This window comes from Phacochoerus africanus, chromosome 2 (genome assembly GCF_016906955.1).
Source record: "Phacochoerus africanus isolate WHEZ1 chromosome 2, ROS_Pafr_v1, whole genome shotgun sequence".
NCBI classification, from domain to species: domain Eukaryota; kingdom Metazoa; phylum Chordata; class Mammalia; order Artiodactyla; family Suidae; genus Phacochoerus; species Phacochoerus africanus.
This window is the reverse complement of record NC_062545.1, coordinates 241270636-241291683: the sequence shown is the minus strand read 5'-3', so window position 1 is coordinate 241291683 and position 21048 is coordinate 241270636. Positions and strand designations below refer to the sequence as shown.

General features: G+C 39.1%; 1 protein-coding gene across 3 annotated transcripts in view; it reads right to left on the bottom strand.

The window, feature by feature from the left end:
- TDRD7 (tudor domain containing 7) overlaps positions 1 to 21048 on the bottom strand; it is an 83040-nt gene that overhangs the window by 50520 nt on the left and 11472 nt on the right. For 2 of the 3 annotated variants that reach the window (XM_047767981.1, XM_047767982.1), the window contains exons 2-4: positions 16990 to 17202; positions 12448 to 12589; positions 11284 to 11497 (exon numbers count right to left, since the gene is read on the bottom strand). In XM_047767981.1, coding sequence (XP_047623937.1) covers positions 11284 to 11497; positions 12448 to 12589; positions 16990 to 17196 — 563 coding nt within the window. In that variant the 5' untranslated portion in view covers positions 17197 to 17202. The remainder of the gene's footprint in view (positions 1 to 11283; positions 11498 to 12447; positions 12590 to 16989; positions 17203 to 21048) is intronic. The other variant, XM_047767983.1, reaches the window with a different exon arrangement.

The window sequence follows — 21048 nt, the reverse complement described above, 5'->3', positions numbered from 1 at the left end:
TACACTAAAAATAATAATGTAGATGTGTATTTAGTCATATGGAAAATGTTCACAATATACTGCCTTTTAAAACACCTTATAAAATAGTAATAGACAGCATGATCCAATCTCTAGTTTTAAAACCATGTAAGTAAAGAACACAGAAAGAGATTTTTAAATGTTTACATTTAGGTCTGGACTAGAGGTGATTTTTTTTCTTCCTTTTGCTTAGACTTCGCAAATTTTCAATGCCATACACATTAGTACTTTTGTAGTCACAACAAAGCAATAAATGTATTCTAGACAACACCTCCTACAAATATTTCATACATGATGGAGTTCCCATTGTGGCACGGTGGAAACAAATCCGACCAGTATCCATGAGGATGTAGGTTTGAACCCTCACTCAGTGGGTTAAGGATCCGGCGTTGCTGTGAGCTGTGGTGTAGGTTGCAGATGCAGCTTGGATACTCCGTTGCTGTGACTGTGGCTGTAGCCGGCATCTGTAGCTCTGATTCGATCCCTAGCCTGGGAACTTCCATATGCCGCAGGTGCAGCCCTAAAAAAAACAAACAAAAAAAATTCATACATAAGTCTTAAGCATACAATGTCTTGGAAACTTATATTCATTTGCTTTAGCTTAATACTTGAAAGATGTCTTTTCAATCATGGTGCCCATGGGCTAATGACAAACAGCCCTTCATTAGTATTCAAAGTCTATGATCTTACAACAGTATATACACAGCAACTTCTCTCTTTCTACATCTAATGGAACCCTAGCCTTCAGTACCATACTCATCTATGTTTGTGTGTGTGTGTGTGTGTGTCTTTTTTTTGCCATTTCTTGGGCTGCTCCCGCAGCACATGGGAGGTTCCCAGGCTAGGGGTCCAATCGGAGCTGCAGCTGCCAACCTACGCCAGAGCCACAGCAACGCGGGATCTGAGCCGAGTCTGCACCACAGCTCACGGCAATGCCGGATCGTTAACCCACTGAGCAAGGGCAGGGATGGAACCCGCAACCCCATGGTTCCTAGTCGGATTCGTTAACCACTGCGCCACGACAGGAACTCCCTCATCTATGTTTTATGCATAAATATATTAAAAAGTTCATCTTAATAATCTTACCACTTTAACAAAATACAATGGTCACGAATTATTTTATTTAATTTATTTTTTATTTATTTATTTTTGGTCTTTTTGCCTTTTCTAGAGCCACTTCCCGTGGTATATGGAGGTTCCCAGGCTAGGGGTCGAATCAGAACTGTAGCCACCGGCCTACGCCAGAGCGACAGCAATGCGGGATCTGAGCCGCGTCTGCGACCTACACCACAGCTCATGGCAACGCTGGATCCCTAACCTACTGAGCAAGGCCAGGGGTCGAACCCACAGCCTCATGGTTCCTAGTGGGATTTGTTAACCACTGTGCCACAATGGGAACTCCATATTATTTTAGAAATAGACATTTCCCAGAGAAACTACAAAGCAATCATATACCCTCATTCTTTATTTTTTCTATTTTACTGTAGACACACGGTAAACTTAGACTGATATCTGTAATATTAGAGAATATCACGTTATTTTTCTAGAACCTTCCAGTTTGTTAACTGGCAGGCATGAGTTCTTAACCAGAGTTTTTGAGAATAGACTTCTGGGGAACATGTATCTTTTTTTTTTTTCTGGCTTTATAGGGCCGCACCCACGACATACAGAAGTTCCCAGGCTAGGTGTCAAATCAGAGCTACAGCTGCCAGCCTACACCACAGCCACAGCAATGTGGGATCCTAGCTGCATCTGTGACCTACACCACAGCTCAAGGCAACGCAGGACCCTTCACCCACTGAGCAAGGCCAGGAATCGAACCTGCAAGCTCATGGTTACTAGTCCCATTCGTTAACTGCTGAGCCACGACTGGAACTCCCAGTGCCCATGTGTCTACTACACTAGTACATAAAGATACATGTATATGGACACAAATTAATTTTTCTGGAAGGTCATTTACAGCTTTCATCAGCTTCTGAAAAGATTTGGCGACTCTAAAAAGTTTAAACTCATAATAGCTTATACTACTTAATATTACTGCTTAATATTCCACAAGTTAAGAAATAAAATCTTTTGCTATTTTTCTATTTTGGTCAGAGCAACTTCTTCGATTTTTTAATTAGAAAGGCTGCCCAGAACCTCTGCCACCAGATGGTATTCACATTTCTCTAAAGATATATCTTTCAATTTGCATTATGCTCTTTACAAAAGATTTGATGAAGATGTTTTACGACATCTTTAATAGTCTATAACTAAAAGTCTATCATAAAATCCACCCAAAGAAAGACAGCTGAAGATAATTAGGTACGTAGTTCTAGAAATCACTGTACAAGAATGTACAAGATATTCTATTTTATGGAATTCAAAATTCTTATGGTGAAAGGCAAAAGACAAAAGCACATATTAATTCTCAAAACTAAAACCATATATAAAACTTTTGGCATACATTTTTAAACTTTTATTTTGAAATGTTTATAAATTCCTGGGAATTTGCAAAAAAAAAAAAATGTGCATAGAAGTCCCACATACCCTTCACCCAGTTTCCCTTAACATCTTGCATGGTACAGTATCGAAACTGGGCAGCTAACATTGGGGTTTAATCCAAATTTCACCACTTTTATATGTGTGTGTATAGCTCTGTGCAATTTTAACACACATATAGGTCCAGGTAACCACAACTACAATTAATGGTGGTCCCATCACTACAAGGCTCCCTCTTGCTACCCCTTTATTGCCACACCCTTCCCCCTTTCCAACCCCTAACTTTCAGCAAGCATTTCTCTGTTCTCTAGCTCCGTAATTCTGTCATTTTAAGAATGTTGTATAAATAGAATCACACAGTGTGTAACAGTGTGTGGCTCCTTTCACTCAGAGTAATTCCCTTTAGTTCCACTGGCGCTCTTGCGTGTATCAGTAGTTCATTCCTTTTAACTGCTGAGAAGTATTCTATAGTGTGGATGTACTCAAGTTTGTTGAACCTTTCACCTACTAAAGGACATGTGGGTCGTTTCCAGTTTTCAGCTACTATGAATAAAACTATTATGGACATTTGTCTACAGGTTTTTGTGCGGATGTAAGTTTTCATTACTCTAGGGTATATGCTCAAAACTAGAATTCCTGGGTCAAACAGTTGTCTCATGTTTAGTCTTTCTTTAAAGGAAACTCCCCAACTATTTTTCAGAGTGGCTACACAATTTTATATTTCCAACAGCCATGTATGAGTAATCCATTTTCTCTGCATCCTTGCTATATTCAATATGATCACTACTTTTGTAATGGAAGTGTATTTATATTTGGGGTTTGTTTTGTTTTGTTTTTGCTTTTTAGGGCCACACCTGCAGCACATGCAAGTTCCCAGGCTAGGGGTCGAATCGGAGCTACAGCTGCCGGCCACAGCCACACCACAGCAATGCAGTATTTGAGTGGCATCTGCAACCTACTCCACATCTCATGGCAATGCCAGATCCCCAACCCACTGAGCAAGGCCAAGGATCAAACCTGCATCCTCATGGATACTAGTCAGATTCATTTATGCTGTGCCACAACGGGAACTCCTGAAGTATATCTGACGTACAGTATTATACTAGTTTCAGGTTACAGCATGGCAATTCAGTATTTTAGCAGACTATATTCCATGATAAGTTTTTTCAAGATAATAGCTATAATTCCCTGTACTATACAATATATCACTGTTTCTTATCTATTTTACACATAGTTGTTTTTATCTTTTAATCCCATGCCCCTAATTTGTTCCTTCCCCCTCTCCTTTCCCCTTTGGTAATCACAACTTTGTTTTCTATATCTTTGAGTCTGTTTCTGTTTTGCATATACATTCATGTGTACTAATTTTTAAATTCTGCATATAACTGATATCATACAGTACTTATCTTTCTCTTATTCCACTAAGCTTAATACTCTCTAGGTCCTTCTGCATTGCTGCAAGTGGCAGAATTTCATTTCTTTTAATGGCTGAGTAATATTTCATTGTGTATATATATATTCCACATTATCTTTATTCATTTGTCTGCCGACGGGCACCTACGTTGCTTCCATGTCATGGCTGTTGTAAATAACACTGTTATGAACACTGGGGTGCATGTATCTTTTCAAATTAGTGATTTGCATTCTGGATATATGCCCAGGAGTGGAACTGCTGAATCACACAGTAGCTCTAGCTTCAGCTTTTTAAGGAACTTCCATACTGTTTTCTACAGTGGCTGCACCAACTTATACTCCCACCAACAGTGTACAAGGGTTCCCTTTTCTCCACATCCTCTCGAACACTGCGTATTTGTAGAATGATTAGCGATGTTGAGTATCTTTTCATGTGTCTATTAGCCATCTGCCTTCTTTGGGAAAATGTTTATTCAGGTCTTCTGCCCACTTTTTTTGGTTTGGTATTGGTTTTTTTTTAATACTGAGTTGTATGAGCTGCTTATATACTTTGGATATTAACTGATCAGTCACATCATTTGTAAATATTTTCTCCCATCCTGTGGTTGTCTTTTCATTTTGTTGATGGATTCTTTTTTGGTGTTTTTTTGGGGGGAGGGGCACAACTGCGAATGTGAAAGTTCCCCGGTCAGGGATCAAATTCACACCATAGCAGTCAAAATGCTGGATCCTTAACCTGCTGAGCCAGCCACTAGGTTTCTTCTGCTATGCAAAAGCTTTTAAGTTTAATCAGGTCCCATTTGTTGATTTTTGCTTTTATTTCTTTTGCCTTAGGAGTAAAATCCAAACAAATATTGCTACAATTAATGTCAAAGAGTGTTCTGCCTATGTTCTTCTAGGACTTTTATGGTTTGGGGTCTTACATTTTGGTCTTTAAACTATTTTGAGTTTATTTTTGTATACAGTATGAGAGCAGTGTATACATGTAGCTGTCCAGTTTTCCCAGCACCACTTGTTGAAGAGACTGTCTTTTCTCCACTGCACAGTTTTGCCTTCTTCGTCATTGATTAATTGACCACAGGTACAAGTGTTCATTTCTGGGCTCTCTATTCAGTTCCATTGACCTATGCATCTGTTTTTGTGCCAGTTCCATACTGTTTTGACTCCTGTAGCTTTTTAGTACTGTCTGAAGTCTGGGAGGGTTATATCTCCAGATTTGTTCTTTTTTATCAAGATTGCTTTGGCAATCTGTGGTCTTTTGTGGTTCCATGTGAATTTTAGGATTATTTATTCTAGTTTTGTGAAAAGTGTCCTGGGTATTTTTTTTTTTTTGTCTTTTGTCTTCTAAGGGCCGCATCCATGGCATACGGAGCTTCCCAGCCTAGGGGCCAAATCTGAGCTGTGGCTACTGGGCTACACGTGGGATCTGAGCCACATATACAGCTCACATGGGATCCAAGCTCACATACACATACACAGCCCACGTGGGATCCAAGCCACACCTGTGACCTACACCACAGCTCACGGCAGCGCCAGATCCTTAACCCACTGAGCAAGGCCAGGGATCGAACCTGCATCCTCATGGATGCTAGTTAGACTCGCTTGCACTGAGCCATGATGGGAATTCCTGTCCTGGGTACTTTGATAGGGATTGCATTAAATCTGTGGACTGCTTTGCGTAGTGTGGTCATTTTAACAATATTAATTCTCCCAATTTAAGAACATGGGAGATCTTTCCATTTCTTTGTATCACCTTCAATCTCCCCCATCAGTGTTTTGTAGTTTTCAGAGTACAGGTCTTTCGCCTCCTTGGTTAAGTTTATTCCTAGCTATTTTACTATTTTTGATGTGTTTTTGATGTGATTTTGAATGTGATTGCTTTTTAACTTTCTTTGATATTTCATTATTAATGTACAGAAGTGCAACAGATTTATGTATATTAACTTTGTATCCTGCAACTTTGCTGAATTCATTTATTAGTTCTAACAGTTGTGTGGTGGAGACTTCAGGGTTTTAAATATAAAGTATCATATTATCTGCAAATAGTGAGTTTTACTTCTTCCTTTCCAATTTGGATATTTCTTTCCTTGTCTGACTGTTGTGGCTAAAACTTCCAATATTATGGGGTTTGTTTGTTTGCATGTTTGTTTGTTTTTGGCTGCACCCACAGCATGCAGAAGTTCCTAGGCCAGGGATCAAACTTCAGCCACAGCAGTGACAATGCCTGATCCTTAACCACTGGGCCACTAGGGAAATTTTCCAATATTATGTTAAACAGAAGCAGCAAGAGTGGTCATTCTTGTCTTGTCCTCAGATTTGGCAGGAAGGCTTTTCACAACTGAGTATGACGCTGGTTAAGGGTTTGTTGTAAATGGCCTTTATTATGTTGAAATCTATTTCCTCTACGCTTTTGATGAATTTTTATCACAGATGGATATGGAATTCTGTCAAATGCTTTCTCTGTGTCTATTGAGATGATCATGTGATTTTTATACTTCCTTTTGTTAATGTGGTATATTACATTGATTTGCAAATGTCCAACCATCCCTGTGACCCTGTAATAAATCTAACTTGATCACAGTATATGATCCTTTTTATATATTATCGGATTTGATTTGCTAATATTTTGTTGAGGACTTTTTACATCTATATTTACCAAAGATATTGAACCATAATTTTCTTTCTTTGTAGTATCTTTGTCTGGTTTTGGTATGAGGATAATTTAGGTAGCCCTGTAGAATGATTGTGGAGTATCCCCTCCTCTTTAATTTTTTAGAATAGCTTGAGAAGGATAGGTATTATTTCTTCATATGTTTGGTAGAATTCACCTGTAAAGCCATCCAGTCCTGGACTTTGTTTGCTTGCAGTTTAATCTTTCTTTTTCTCCCCCCACCACCATTTTTCTTTCCACAGTTGATTTTCAGTTTCACACCTCTGTGGTCATAAAAAATACTTGATGTAATTTCTACCCTCTTAAATTTGTGGAAGATTGTTTTGTGGCCTAGTATGTGATCTATCCTGAAGAATGCTCCCAGTAAACTTGAAAAGAATGTGTATTTTGCTGGTTTTGGACAGCAGACCAGTTGGACTTGATATCTATTAAGTCCAACTGGTCTATGTGTTGTTTAAAATCATTTTACCTTACTGATTTTTCTGTCTAGATGGTCTAACCATTGATGTCAGTGAGGTGCTAAGGTTATTTACTATTATTGTAAAACTATTTTTTATTTTATCCATTCTTATAGGTGTGTTGGAATGGTATCTCACTATAGTTTCAATTTACATTTCCCTAATGAATAATAAAGTTGAACATCTTTTATTGTGTTTTTACATTTAAAATAATTATTGCCATGTTAGGGCTTATGTCTGCACTTTATTATGTGTTTTCTATTTGTTCCCTGTTTCTCATTCTTCTGTTTTTCTTTTCTTGCATTCTTGTGAGTTAAGCTTTTTTGAAAATTCCACTCTGATTCATTTACAGTGTCTTTTAGTATATCACTTTGTATGGTTTTCTTAGTGGTTGTTTTATGCATTCCAATACCATATAATACCATAGTCTACTGGTGTCAATGTTTTACTATTTATTTTATTTTATTTTATTTTATTTTTTGTCTTTTTAGGACCACAGCTGTGGCATATGGAGGTTCCCAGGCTAGGGGTCAATTCAGAGCTGCTGCTGCTGGCCTATGCCAGAGCCACAGCAATGCCAGATCCGAGCTGCATCTGAGACCTAGGCCACAACTCATGGCAATGCCAGATCCTTAACCCACTGAGCGAGGACAGGGATCAAATCCACAACCCCATGGTTCCTAGTCAGATTCATTTCCACTGCGCCAAGATGGGAACTCCTGTTTTACTACTTTAAATGTAAAAGCCTTACTTCCATTTAGGTCTCCTTGCCCTCCATACTTTACAAATGTAATTGTTTTCAGTTTTTTTCTACATACACCTCATCACATAGCATTGTAATTTTTGTTTCAAACTAATATGATTTAAGAAACTCATGAGGAGAAGGCTAATACATTTATTTACACCTGTTTTTACCCATTCTCTTCTTTCCTTTCTGAAGTTCCAAGCTATTTATTTCTTTTCTGTTGAATTTCCCTTAGTTACCCTCTAAGAGTAAGTCAGCTAGTGACAAATTCTTTCAGTTTTCTTTCACCTGAAAATGTCTTTATTTTCCCATCATTCCCAAAGTATGTTTTTCCTTGATATAGAATTTGTGGTTGACTAGTTTTTTTCTTTTAGCACTAAAAAAAAAGTATCATTTCCTTCCTTAATTGTTCCTCCATGACTGTGAATGAGAAATCCACATAAAACTGGTATTACCCCATGGGCAATGTGTCATTTCTCTCTGGCTGTTTTCAAATTTTTTCTTTGTCTTTAGTTTTCATAAGCCTCATTCTGATGTGTCTTGGTGTGGGATTCTTTAGATTTATCCTATTTGGGATGTCCTAGGTTTCTCAAATCTGTAGGTTATATTTTTAGCCAAATTGAGAAGTTTTCAGTCATTATGATTTCAAATACTCCTTCAGCCCACTCTTTCCTTTAAGATTCTGATAATACAAGTATTATATTTTATCTCCCCCACATGTCCCTAAGGCTCTGCTAGATGTTTTCTTTCCCCATAGGCCCCTCAGGCTCAATTAGTTTTATTTGTTTTGCTTAAGTCTATTTATTATTCTTTTAATTATTTTACATAATTTCTAGTGTTCTATCTTCAAGATCACTGATTCTATTCTCTGTCGTATCATTCTCCTACTGAGATCATACACTTCCATTTTTATTTTGGTTGTTCCATTTGGTTCTTTTTTGTGTGTTCTCTTTCTTTGGTGAATTTTCTATTTTTTCATTTTTTCAAAAGTGTTTGCAATTGCTAATTGAAGCATTTTTATGGCAGCTGCTTTTAAATCCTTGTCAAATAACTCTTATTTTCTAAAATTTTTATTTATTTATTTATTTATTTATTTTTTTTTTTAGGGCTTCACTTGTGGCATATGGAAGTTCCTAAGCTAGGAGTTGAATTGAAACTGCAGCTGCTGGCCTGCGCCACAGCCACAGCAATGTGAGATCCAAGCCATACCTGCAACTTACACCACAGATCATGACAACGCCAGATCCTTAACCCACTGAGGCCAGGGACTGAATCCGCATCTTCGTGGATACTAGTTGGGTTGATAACCTGCTGAGCCAACTCCACTGTCACATAATTCTAATATCTAGTTCATCATAATATTCGTGTCTGTTGCTTTTCTTTTTTTGTGTGTCTTTTTTTTTTCTTTTTTTTTGGTCTTTTTAGGGCTGCACCCATGACACATGGAGGTTCCCAGGCTAGGGGTCAAATCGGAGGTACAGGTATGGGCCTACACCACAGTCACAGCAATGCCAGATCTGAGCCATGTCTGCAACCTACACCACAGGTCACGGCAATGCCAGATCCTTAACCCACTGAGCGAGGCCAGGAATTGAACCCACAGCCTCATGGTTACTAGTCAGATTCGTTTGCCCTGTGCCACACTGGGAACTCCAAATGATTATCTTTTCTCATTCAAGTTGAATATGACAATTGATTCTTCTTTTGTAATCTGGACATTTGGACATGTGTTAGGAGACTCTGGATCCTACCCAAATGTCCTGTTTTAGCTGGCAGCTACCCTGTTTAGGTTGCTCATATACCTCCGGCCCACTTCTGTACACTGTGGTTTCAACAATAATTTAGTTTTCAGGGCCCTTACGGTGCTATTCTAGTTTGGTACATTAACCTGCTGCTGCTGGGGCTCTTGCTTGATTTCTGCAGGTGCTGGCTATGGAAGCAGAATGCACTTACCTGGCCCCAGTGCTGCCAGGTGGGAGGGGTTGGAGCACACTAGGCTGCAGGTCAGAAAGTGCCACCTTGAGCCCACTCTTTGGGCTGCTTGGTGCTGTCAGGACCTTCACAGTCACTGCTGGTGCTATCTGCAGGGATAGAAGGCACTTACCTGGGCCATACAGTGAGGGGTAGGAAACACCAGACCATGGGGTAGAGAATGCTCCTCTGGGCCTATAATCTAGAATACCTAGTTTTACTGTCTTATAGATTCAATTCAAAATTTTGAAATTTAAGCACACAACCAGAGGAGAAATGGTACCTCAGTCACATACTGGACCCGACTAGTATTCTGGGTTAAGACCCAAGTTTTAATTGTGTATTTTATAACCCTTATAAAAATTATAATAACTAACCATAAACACCATTAAATATATACTATTATAAAAAATAGTTAAGGGTTACTTTAAAAAAATATCAAAATATAAAAAATTAGTACGCTTTTACCTAACTTAAAAAACTAATTTTTTAAATATTCTAGGGTTGGGGGAGTGCCTGGAGGGAGGGGGATTATCTTTTATACAAAATGGAATTTTTGAACGTTGATTTATTTACAGGAATACACTACAACAAAATTTGTTTTGCAGAGGCAAAGGAATGCGATACCAAATGTGGAAGAATGTGATACTGATCCATCTATACCAGAAGACAGTAAACTCTTTCTGTGAAGGGTCTAATAGTACTTATTTTAGGCTTTGCAGGCCACACTGTCTCTGCACAACTATTCAACTGTGCAGTCGTGTAAAACCCACCACAAATACAGAAACAAAGGAATGAGGCTGTGTTCCAATAAAACTTTATTTACAAAAACAGGCAATGGGCCAGATTTGGTCCATAGGTCATAGGTTGCTGACCTGAGTTACCTCATAAAACCATAAAACTTTGAGCCAGAAAAGAACTTTGATATCACCTAGTTAACATTTCTATTGGCAAATGAGGATATCACTAACATTTTCATTGGGAAAATGAGGACACCACAGCCCCCAAAGGTGACATACTTTCACGTATTTCACCTGGCTGGTGAATGGCAGCATTCAAAAGAAGACTTTAAGGTTGTGGTACTACTGCCAGTCCAGTATTCTGGCACATGGATGGATAATGCTACTAACTGTGGACATGATTATTGGAACACAGTAGAGTGTACAAATCAATGAGATTTTATTTAAAACTTACAAAATGAATTGTAAGAAAGGTTTTTGGAAAAAGTGGGTTATGCTGAAATAGCATCTCAGAGTAATTTGTGAGAGTTTTTAAAATGAATTCTACAAGGAGTGATGACCAACAATGCACCAAAAAATACAAAACGGAGATATTCAGAGAATGACATTCAGGCAGCCAGGAAAAGTAGACTAGACTAAGCAGTAATGATGCATTTCCCTACTAACATGTGAATTTACATTACACAAAACAGAAAGTATTCCCTTCTTACCCTGAACACACATTTTTCACATTTATTATCTTAGGTTCACCAAACTTCTCCTTTTAGCCAGACAAAGCCCAAATACCTGTTGTTGGCAGACATGGTCACATGCCTCTGCACTGGAACATCTTTGAACACTTCATTTCCAATAGTTGTCTGTAATGTGTAAGGCGGCATTTCAGCATCAGATTTAAGTCCAAGAGAGTTTCCTTTGTCTCTTAACAGTGTTGGATTGTGTTTTTTGCTGAGAGAAAAATCTGAAGAAAATCCTGGTTGTCTGAGGGTTGCTTTTGGTTTTCCTATGAAGTTAGGCATACATAACGGAATCAATAAGCTTCCCCAAACCCTGGTTTCATTACATCACTCCCCTGTCCAGGTGTTTCCTGTGGGTGACTATTCTCAGCACAGCTTTGTAAGAATATGAGGAGGTGGACACTGGAGGGATGGTCAGCAGGGGGAGAGTAGGTTGGTACATATTCAGCAGATGAAGTACTTTGAAATGTGGCTTCATCTGCTAGACTAACCCATTACTCTCCCTCTACTTACCAACTAATGCTTCGGTGGTAGTCACCTCATATTCTTGCAACATCTTGGTCGTCCCATCTCTTCTCCATCAGTTTAAACTCTTTCAGTTGTTAGAGGTCTGGGTGCAAGCCTCCCTTTCACCACAAAGCCAAAGCCCTCCACTGCCATTCTCACAATGATTGCTCCTTTGTGTAAAATGCTCATTGTGGCATTTAAGGCATCTATTCTTTTATATTATCATAGAACTATTTCTTGAGAATTTAGTTTTAGAACTGATTATAAGCTCTTTGACCTAAATGTTCAGTAAACATTGGCTGAGTTTGCCTATACTACCTTTGAGTACTATATAATTCATATTTTTCTGCAAACAGAGGATTCATACTAAAAGACATGATTTCCCAAATAAGACATGAACTCATAGGTTCTTGGTTCATCCAATAATGTAGAGGAGGCTTTCCCTCAAAATAATGCATGAAAGCACACTTTCCCATAAGTTTAATTAAAATCAATGCTGAGTTACTTCACACTGTGTAATTACTTTACTTAGTAGGTCACGCTCATCATGTTCACTTAATTTCAAATGGAAACACTAGCTTCAGGATGTCTCCTTTGACATAAGACTGTTAACAAATATCAGTATTTATCATGAATATAAACAATATTTCCATATGGCAATGTATTCACAGACAGGCTTTAAAATTTTTAGCATGTGAAAAGATCTTACCTTCTAGAAAAAATGGCATGGTTTTCTTTACTCTCATCTGACAATTAACTTGCCGCCCAGTTTTCCTTTTAGAACTCCTCTGACGAGCCACAAGCTGAGCAATTCTTGCAGTTTCTGTGCACGCCATGGCATAGCAGATAATCTAATCAGAAAGGCAAGGCAAGAGGAGAAACATTTCTCAGATTCCCTGGTACCTAGAGGCTGATTTTGTAAAGTGCATTTTGTGAGTTCACATGTCCCAAATCAAGCTGTATGCAAATTCATGTCTCTCTCTCCTTGGTAATGTTACAGGAAATTATACTTTCTGCAAGAGAAATCAAGCATAGTCTAGCACACCGAATAATAACCTTTCCTCAATTGAAAATTTCACTGACTCCTTAAACAGGTAATTATTAAGCATCTAAATTGCACAAGGTACTATAAGATTAACAAACCAAAAGAAACTGCATATATTGCACATATTATCTCATGTAATCTGTGAGATATATTTTATTCTCATTTTATGCACAGGAAAACGGAAGCTCAGAGAAGTGAAGCAGTCTTCTCAAGCCACACAGCTGGATCATCTCTCTGAATTCAAAGTATATACTCATAACTGCTATTTGTATTACCCCTTCAAAGACCACTGAATCCTAGTCTTGCCACTGCAACAGATTAGCTGGGTGATTTGGGACAAATAACTTTACTTCCAAAATCTCAGTATTATCAGCTGTAAGACAGGGAAGATCTTAGATCTGGGGTTTTCAAATGGTTTAATGGAGCCATAGGATCCCAGGGAGGTGCTTCAGGGCAGGACAGGGCAAGCAGAGGCCCTGGACTCTCAGGCATCTACTTAAAATACAGTAGCTCAGCTTTTTGTCTTAAAAAAAAAAATGATGGGATATATAGGATATCTGAAGAAAAGATCTGAAAAAAGTATGTAGACTGTTGGGACTAGAGGACCTCTAGAGCCCCATCTAGTGTTAATGTCTTTGATTCTAAGTTGAAATCAAGAACAAGCAAGCAATGAGGCTTTACACTAGAAGCCAGAACATTCTTAGTGCAATATTTCTAATCCTGAAAAGATATTATAAGAATATAATTCCATTTTTTTAAAATCTTTACCATGTCACAGAATGCTAAATTGATGAGATATTTGGCAAAGTTGATAAGGGAATGACAGTTTTTTCAGCTGAGTCTGGTACAGGCAGTGTTGTTGGTCACATAAGACACCATACAAAGAACATTACAGAAGATGGAACAACATAACCTTCAAGAGTATATCTTTTCAAATGATGCAAATGACAGGGGCTTAATCTCTAGAATATACGAACAACTTATACAACTCAGCAGCAAGAAGAGCCAACAACCCAGCTGAAGGATGGGCAGGAGACCTGGATGGACATTTCTCCTTGGAGGATATACGATGGCCGATGGGCAAATGAAGGGGGTGCTCATTTTCACTGATTATTGGAGAGATGTGGATCGAAACCACTGTGGGGTGCTGGCTCGCACTGGTTGGAATGGGCATCATTAATTAGTCCACAAATAACAGATGCTGGGGAGGGTGTGGAGGAAGGTGAGCCCTCCTGCACTGTTGGCGGGAATGTAGATTGGTGCAGCCACTGTGGAAAGCAGTGTGGAGCTAACTTAGAGAACTATATATAGGACTGCCATGTGACTCAGCGGTCCCAGTCCTGGGCATATATCCAGGTAAAACTTTCCTTGACACGGATGCGTGCACCCATATGTTCACTGCAGCGCTAATCGCGGTAGCCGAGACATGGAGACGACCCGGGTGTCCATCCACAGATGACTGCATTAACAGGGTGTGGAATATGTGCACAATGGAATACCACTCAGCCATAAAAATGAACAAAATCATGCCATTTGCAGCAACATGGATGGAACCAGAGACTCTCATGCTAACTAAAGTCAGAAAGAAAAAGACAAATACCATGTGATTTCACTTATATCTGGAACACCATATAGGGAACAAATGAACCTTTCCATAGAAAAGATAAACATGGACATGGTGAGAAGACTTGTGGTTGCCAAGAGGGAGAGGGAGGAAGTGGGAAGGACTGGGGATTTGGAGTTAATAGATGCAAACTATTGCCTTTGGAATGGATAAGCAATGGGACCCTGATATATAGCACTGGGAACTACGTCTGGTCACTTGGGATGGAGCATGATAATGTGAGAAAAAAGAATGTATTCCTGTGTGTGTGACTGGGTCACTGCGCTGTGCAGTAGAAAACTGATGAGCACTGTAAATCAGCTATAATGAAAAAAATAGAAATCATTATAAAAAAAAGTATATCTGAACTCTGGAAAAAACCTCAAGGAATTAAATCATTGTAATGAGTACATTAAAGTTGGTAAAAAAATTTAAAAAAAAGAATATAATTCCAAAGAAGAAAAGTTACATACCCAAATATGTGCATTAGGGGTTATTTTAATAGTCAAAACCTGGAGGAGTTCCCATCGTGGCGCAGTAGTTAACGAATCTGACTAGGAACCATGAGGTTACGGGTTCGGTCCCTGCCCTGGCTCAGTGGGTTAACGATCTGCCATTGCCGTGAGCTGTGGTGTAGGTTGCAGACGCGGCTCGGATCCCACATTGCTGTGGCTCTGGCGTAGGCTAGTGGCTACAGCTCCAATTCGACCCCTAGCCTGGGAACCTCCATATGCCGCGGGAGTGGCCCTAGAAATGGCAAAAAGACCAAAAAAAAAAAAAAAGTCAAAACCTGGAAACATTAAAAATATCCAAAAGAGGAGAATAAAGAGCTGAGTAAATCAGAGTATGGTAAGTATACGAAGCATTATTAAATTATTAGGTAATTCAGACATTTGATCATTTATGGATTCAACACATATTATTATTTATTTATTTATATATTTTTAGGGCCATACCTGTGGCATATGGGGTCAAATCGGAGCTGCAGCTGCCAGCCTGCAACACAGCCACAGAAACACCAGATCCGAGCCACATCTGTGACCTATACTGCAGCTCATGGCAATACCAAATCCTTAACCCACTGAGCAGGGGCAGGGATTGAACCTGTGTCCTTATGGATACTAGTCAGGTTCATTAATACTGAGCCACAACAGGAACTCCTCGATACTTACTTATTAAGCACCAACTGTTAGGGGTTAAATCTCTTATCCCCAAGAAACTTATGAAGGAAAGAGAGACAAAGAGGCTACACAGAAAACATTATGTCAACTGTTATACTGGATGTATTACAAGATGCCAAGCAGACAGAAAGGAGGGTTTAAATCTGCCTGGGAGAACTAGGGTTGCTGAAGAAAGATTTATTATTAATATTTAATTAATTTACATCTTCTTATATAAAATTTATTACAGATTTAGGTGAACCTTTGACTACCCTCCTCATCCTGGGTCTCTTTTTTCTTCCACCCACTGGCTCTCCTACCCATACCCACGCCCCCAGAGGAACAACTATTATTCAGTTCTGGTGAGAAATACTCCAAACCTGTTCCATTTATTTACATACGTAGAAATGTATATCCGAAAATGTACTGTTTTGGGGTGGGCAGGTCCCTTTTTGTCTTGGATGGTGCTGTGTCCATATCTATACTGTACACTGAAAAGTGAAACTGCTGGGTCACAGGTTACATGCAATAAAAAACTGACTTGCTATCACCCAACTGCCCATTCTATGTATAAAATACTCTTGCAGAGAAACAAAAGGATTTAAAATTATAGAATAATATGATGAGCATTACTGAAGTGTACAAGTGAGAACAGGCCAGGGACAGAAGGGACTAAAGACAGGGAGGACAGCAGGGAGGGCCCTGTGATAACAAAAAGTGCTGGTCGACCAGTTAGGGACTAAACTAGGATTCTCTTCCAGACCAGGAATAGACAGGAGTCAGGTCAAATGATGAGAATTTAAAACTGCCTATTAGGGAGTTCCCGTTGTGGCGTAGTGGTTAACGAATCCGACTAGGAACCATGAAGTTGCGGGTTAGGTCCCTGCCCTTGCTCAGTGGGTTAACGATCCGGCGTTGCCGTGAGCTGTGGTGTAGGTTGCAGATGCGGCTCGGATCCTGCGTTGCTGTGGCTCTGGCGTAGGCCGGTGGCTACAGCTCTGATTCGACCCCTAGCCTGGGAACCTCCATATGCCGCGGGAGCTGCCCAAGAAATAGCAAAAAGACAAAAAAGTAAAAAAACTAAAAAAAAAAATAAAACTGCCTATTAGAGTCAGTCATCCGAAGCTTGTTAGTGACCCAGGCAAAAACAGCCATACAGGTCTGACATTTAGGCAGTTAACCTCTCCAGCAGAGTTATTTTGCTAGGACAGTGAAACTGGGTCAACTTCAACTTGAAACTTTAAAATTTAATTTGGTTAAAATCTTACTTTTACAATGGAAGCACTTTATTTAGGCTGTGCTCCGGATGTTGTTGTCTCTATCACTACCCATCTTAGCTAGTACTTTTCACTTTGACTTCTATTCTAATAATGAGATGCAAAGAGCCAGACAGGCAATTCAGAACTGGTTTGACGCTTGTGACACACACAACTACCTGCTTACCTCTCCCGATCTACTAGTCTCTATCCTGACAACTGCTGGCACACTTCTCAGATAGGCTTCTAGTGTAGGATAACCTAATTGTTTGAAGGGGATCCAGTCTCCAGTCAAGGATCTGTACTCTCCTTGGAGCCGGGGTAATGCTATTCCATTCTTATGAGACTGCAGAACAGCTCGTAGCATTTTTGAAACCAGATCTGCTTCCAGCATCTTCACCTACAAGAACACAGTAGAAGGTTATATAATGATTCATTAGTTTGTGAATTTTTTTGTGTGCGTATATTTTCAGCGTTTACACATGTTCAATTATTTCATAAACTATTACTGAATCCTTGCTGTGCTCTTACAACACAGGGAAATAACTGCTCTGGTAGAGGAAAGCACGGAACACTACGAGAACACAGGGGTGAGAGACAGACAAAAAGACTAGCCTGGGGAGGGAAGATGTCAGGGAATGTTTCCCCGTTGAGAGAAGGCCTGATGGAATCCTAAAGGACAAGATGGAATCAGCCAAGCAAGGAAGCAACGGAGGCGGGGGTAGGGATGGGGAGAGGTGTCAGCCCCAAGTAGAAGGAAGAGAAAATTCGAAAGGTACAAAGGTGGCAGAGGATTCCAGGCAGGGAAGTGGCTGGATGTGAATGAACAGCCAAGACTCTAGGCTGAGGACTGAAAGGTGGAAAGAGGCTGACCCAGGAGAGATGGCTATCTTAGGCTAATACATTTGTATTTTGCCAAAAGCAATGGAAGGACTTTACATAGGAGAATAAAAGGATCAACTCTGCATTTTAGGAAGAACTACTACTCAGTGGTAGGGAAAATAAACTTGAAGGAGAAAGATAAATGAGTTGTAAGAACTGGAGATACAAAGATCTGAAAATAGGGCCTTGGGAATAAACAAAAAAAAAGTCAATTTTAGAGGTAATTAGGAAGTGGAATCAACAGGAATTAACTGGTTTGAGTGATGAGAAAGGCCCCCAAATTTCTAGCTTAGAAGCATGGTGGACAGTAATGATGCACACTTAGGTGGGGAAGAGACAGGTTTGCAAGAGAAGAAGGGAGTGAAATCATTTTGGACACACGGAGGTTGGGCTGTTCTTCAGGCAGCCACGAAGATGTATTCACTACGAACTCAGGTCAGACATCTAAGTTGCTACTTATAGATGAGGTGGTCTTCAGCATATGTGTGGTATTGGGAGTCCAGGGAGTCAAAAATCAGGGTAATGATGGACTGCTATTGAAGCTGCCATTTAAGAGATGGGCAGAAGAAGAAGAACCTGCAAAAGGATAAGAAAAAGGGCCCAAAGAGACAGCAGTGGAAAGAGCAAAGTTCACAGTGTCACATAAACAAAAAGAAGAAAGAACCAAAAAGAATCCCATGTTCAAAAGTGTCATATGAAATAGAAAGGGCAACTTAGAGAAACAGTGAAAAGTGACTAATAAATTTTAGTGCAAAGAAATCCATGGGGACCTTGGCTAAGGATTTTCATTGATCAATAACAGGCATTTTTTTTTAGGAGTTCCCGTCGTGGCGCAGTGGTTAACAAATCCGACTAGGAACCATGAGGTTGCGGGTTCGGTCCCTGCCCTTGCTCAGTGGGTTAACGATCCGGCGTTGCCGTGAGCTGTGGTGTAGGTTGCAGATGCGGCTCGGATCCTGCGTTGCTGTGGCTCTGGCGTAGGCCTGTGGCTACAGCTCCGATTGGACCCCTAGCCTGGGAACCTCCATATGCTGCGGGAGCGGCCCAAGAAATAGCAAAATAAATAAATAAATAAATAAATAACAGGCATTTTTTTCCAGATTCATATTGTCTTTGGACTAATGGTAAACAGAAGGAAGATACACTCAGAGACAGACAGCTAAGCAGCCAGGAAAAGTGAACTCAGTCTTTCAATGAAGGAAGGAGCAAGCCATGGACATCCTGTTAATTTTTTCTTCAACGGTGCTGTCCCATAGAACTTTCTTTTTTCTCCGGTTTAGAAAACAGAAAGGAGAAACAGCAGACAGTTGCAGCCATTTCCTCATTTGTCCAATTTAAAAGGGAGACAAAATGGCTCATTTGTGGGTGCTTTTGATTATAAATATGATACTCAAATGATAGCACAGTTTAAAATGGCAAACAACCTAAGTATGTGTTATGTACTTCCCTCTACTAAATATTAACTCTTCCCAAATTGCCACCACCAGCACCAACACCATTTAATCAATACTATTAAATAGCCTAGGAAAGTCCTACACTAGGTCTATATTCTTATTCTATCTATAGATAGAAAGATATACACACATATACACATACTTATATTAAAATCTTCATTTAGGTATAATTTGCATAAAATAAAATTCACTCATCTTCTGTGTAGTGTTTACTGAGTGTTTATGTGTATACACACACACACACACACACACACTCATGTAATCATCACCACAAGCAAGATCCAGACACTTATATCACAAAAATGTACACTCATGTGGTGTGTACAATATACATAAAAGTAAAATGTAGAACAGCAGCACAAAGAATGAGAGAAAGGAACTATAAGTACACCGTTGGAAGGTCCTTATACTACACATAAAGCAGTATAATATATTATTTGAAAGGAGAATGCATTAAAGAGATTATTATAAACCCACTACAAGTTAAGAGGTATAACTAATATTCTAGTTGTAAAGATAAAAAAGAATAAAAATTCAATCAAAAATGACATAGAAGTTAAAAAAAAAGTTAAGTAGGAAAAAAAACCAGAAACAACAAAGAACAGATATGGCAAACAGAAAACATTTAGCAAAACGACAGATTTAAAGTCAACCCTACCAACAATTACGTTAAGTATAAATGACTAAAATATCCCAATAAGAAGTTAAGAGTTGGCAGAGTAGATATAAAAGCAATATTTATCTATGTACTATCTACAAGAAAACTATTTTAAATATACATATATTATGTTAAAACTGAAATGCTAGAAAAAGATATATCATGAAAATACATGAGTATATTAATATCAGAACAAGGAACATTATCAAGAATAAAAAGGGGAGTTCCCGTCGTGGCTTAGCAGTTAATGAACCTGACTAGCATCCATGAGGACATGGATTTGATCCCTGGCCTTGCTCAGTGGGTTAATGATTTGGTGTTGCCATGAGCTGTGGTGTAACCTATAGGGTGCAGGGGTGGCTCAGATCCCGCATTGCTATGGCTGTGGTGTAGTCCGGCGGCTACAGCTCCGACTGGACCCCTAGTTTGGGAATCTCCATATGCCGCAGGTGAGGCCCTAAAAAGACAAAAAGACAAAAAACAAAACAAAACAAAAGAATAAAGAGGGACACTACTCTTAATTAAAGAGCTATATATTATATATCAGGAAGCTATATAATAATCCTAAGTGTGACTGCAACTGACATTAGAGTTTCAAAACACATGAATAAAGTTAGTAACTAGAGATTTCAAAACGCTTTGCTCAGTAATTAGTAGAAGCAGTAAACAAAAAAATCAGTAAGGATACAGAGGAGCTGAATAACATCATCGACCAAACTGACCTAACTGATATTTACAGAACACTCCATCCCAACAATAGCGGAATACACATTCTTTTCAAGAGCACATGGGACATTAACCAAAATAGAATATATTCTACTTAAGAACGGGAACAGGCCAAGAATGTCCCTTCTCTTCATTCCTATTCATTACCACACTGGAGGTCCTAGGTGGTGCAACACGGCTGATTTCAAAATTTCTATTAGTTGAAATGGTGCAGTATCGTTAACAGGACAGTACATCAATGGCACAGAATATATAGTCCAGAAATAGATCCACACATAAACAGTCAACAGATTTTTGAACAAGATGGCAAGGAAATTCAATGGAAAAGGTTCCATAAGTAGTACTGGAACACTAGTCATCCATACATGAAAAATGAACCTCATATTAGACACAAGAATTAAATTAAAATGAATCATTTAGGTACCAAATGACAAAGTTAATATTGTAAATTTCTAGAGCACACACAGGAATAAATCTTTGTGAACTTGGATAGGCAAAGAATTTTTAGAGCCATGGAAGAAAAAAA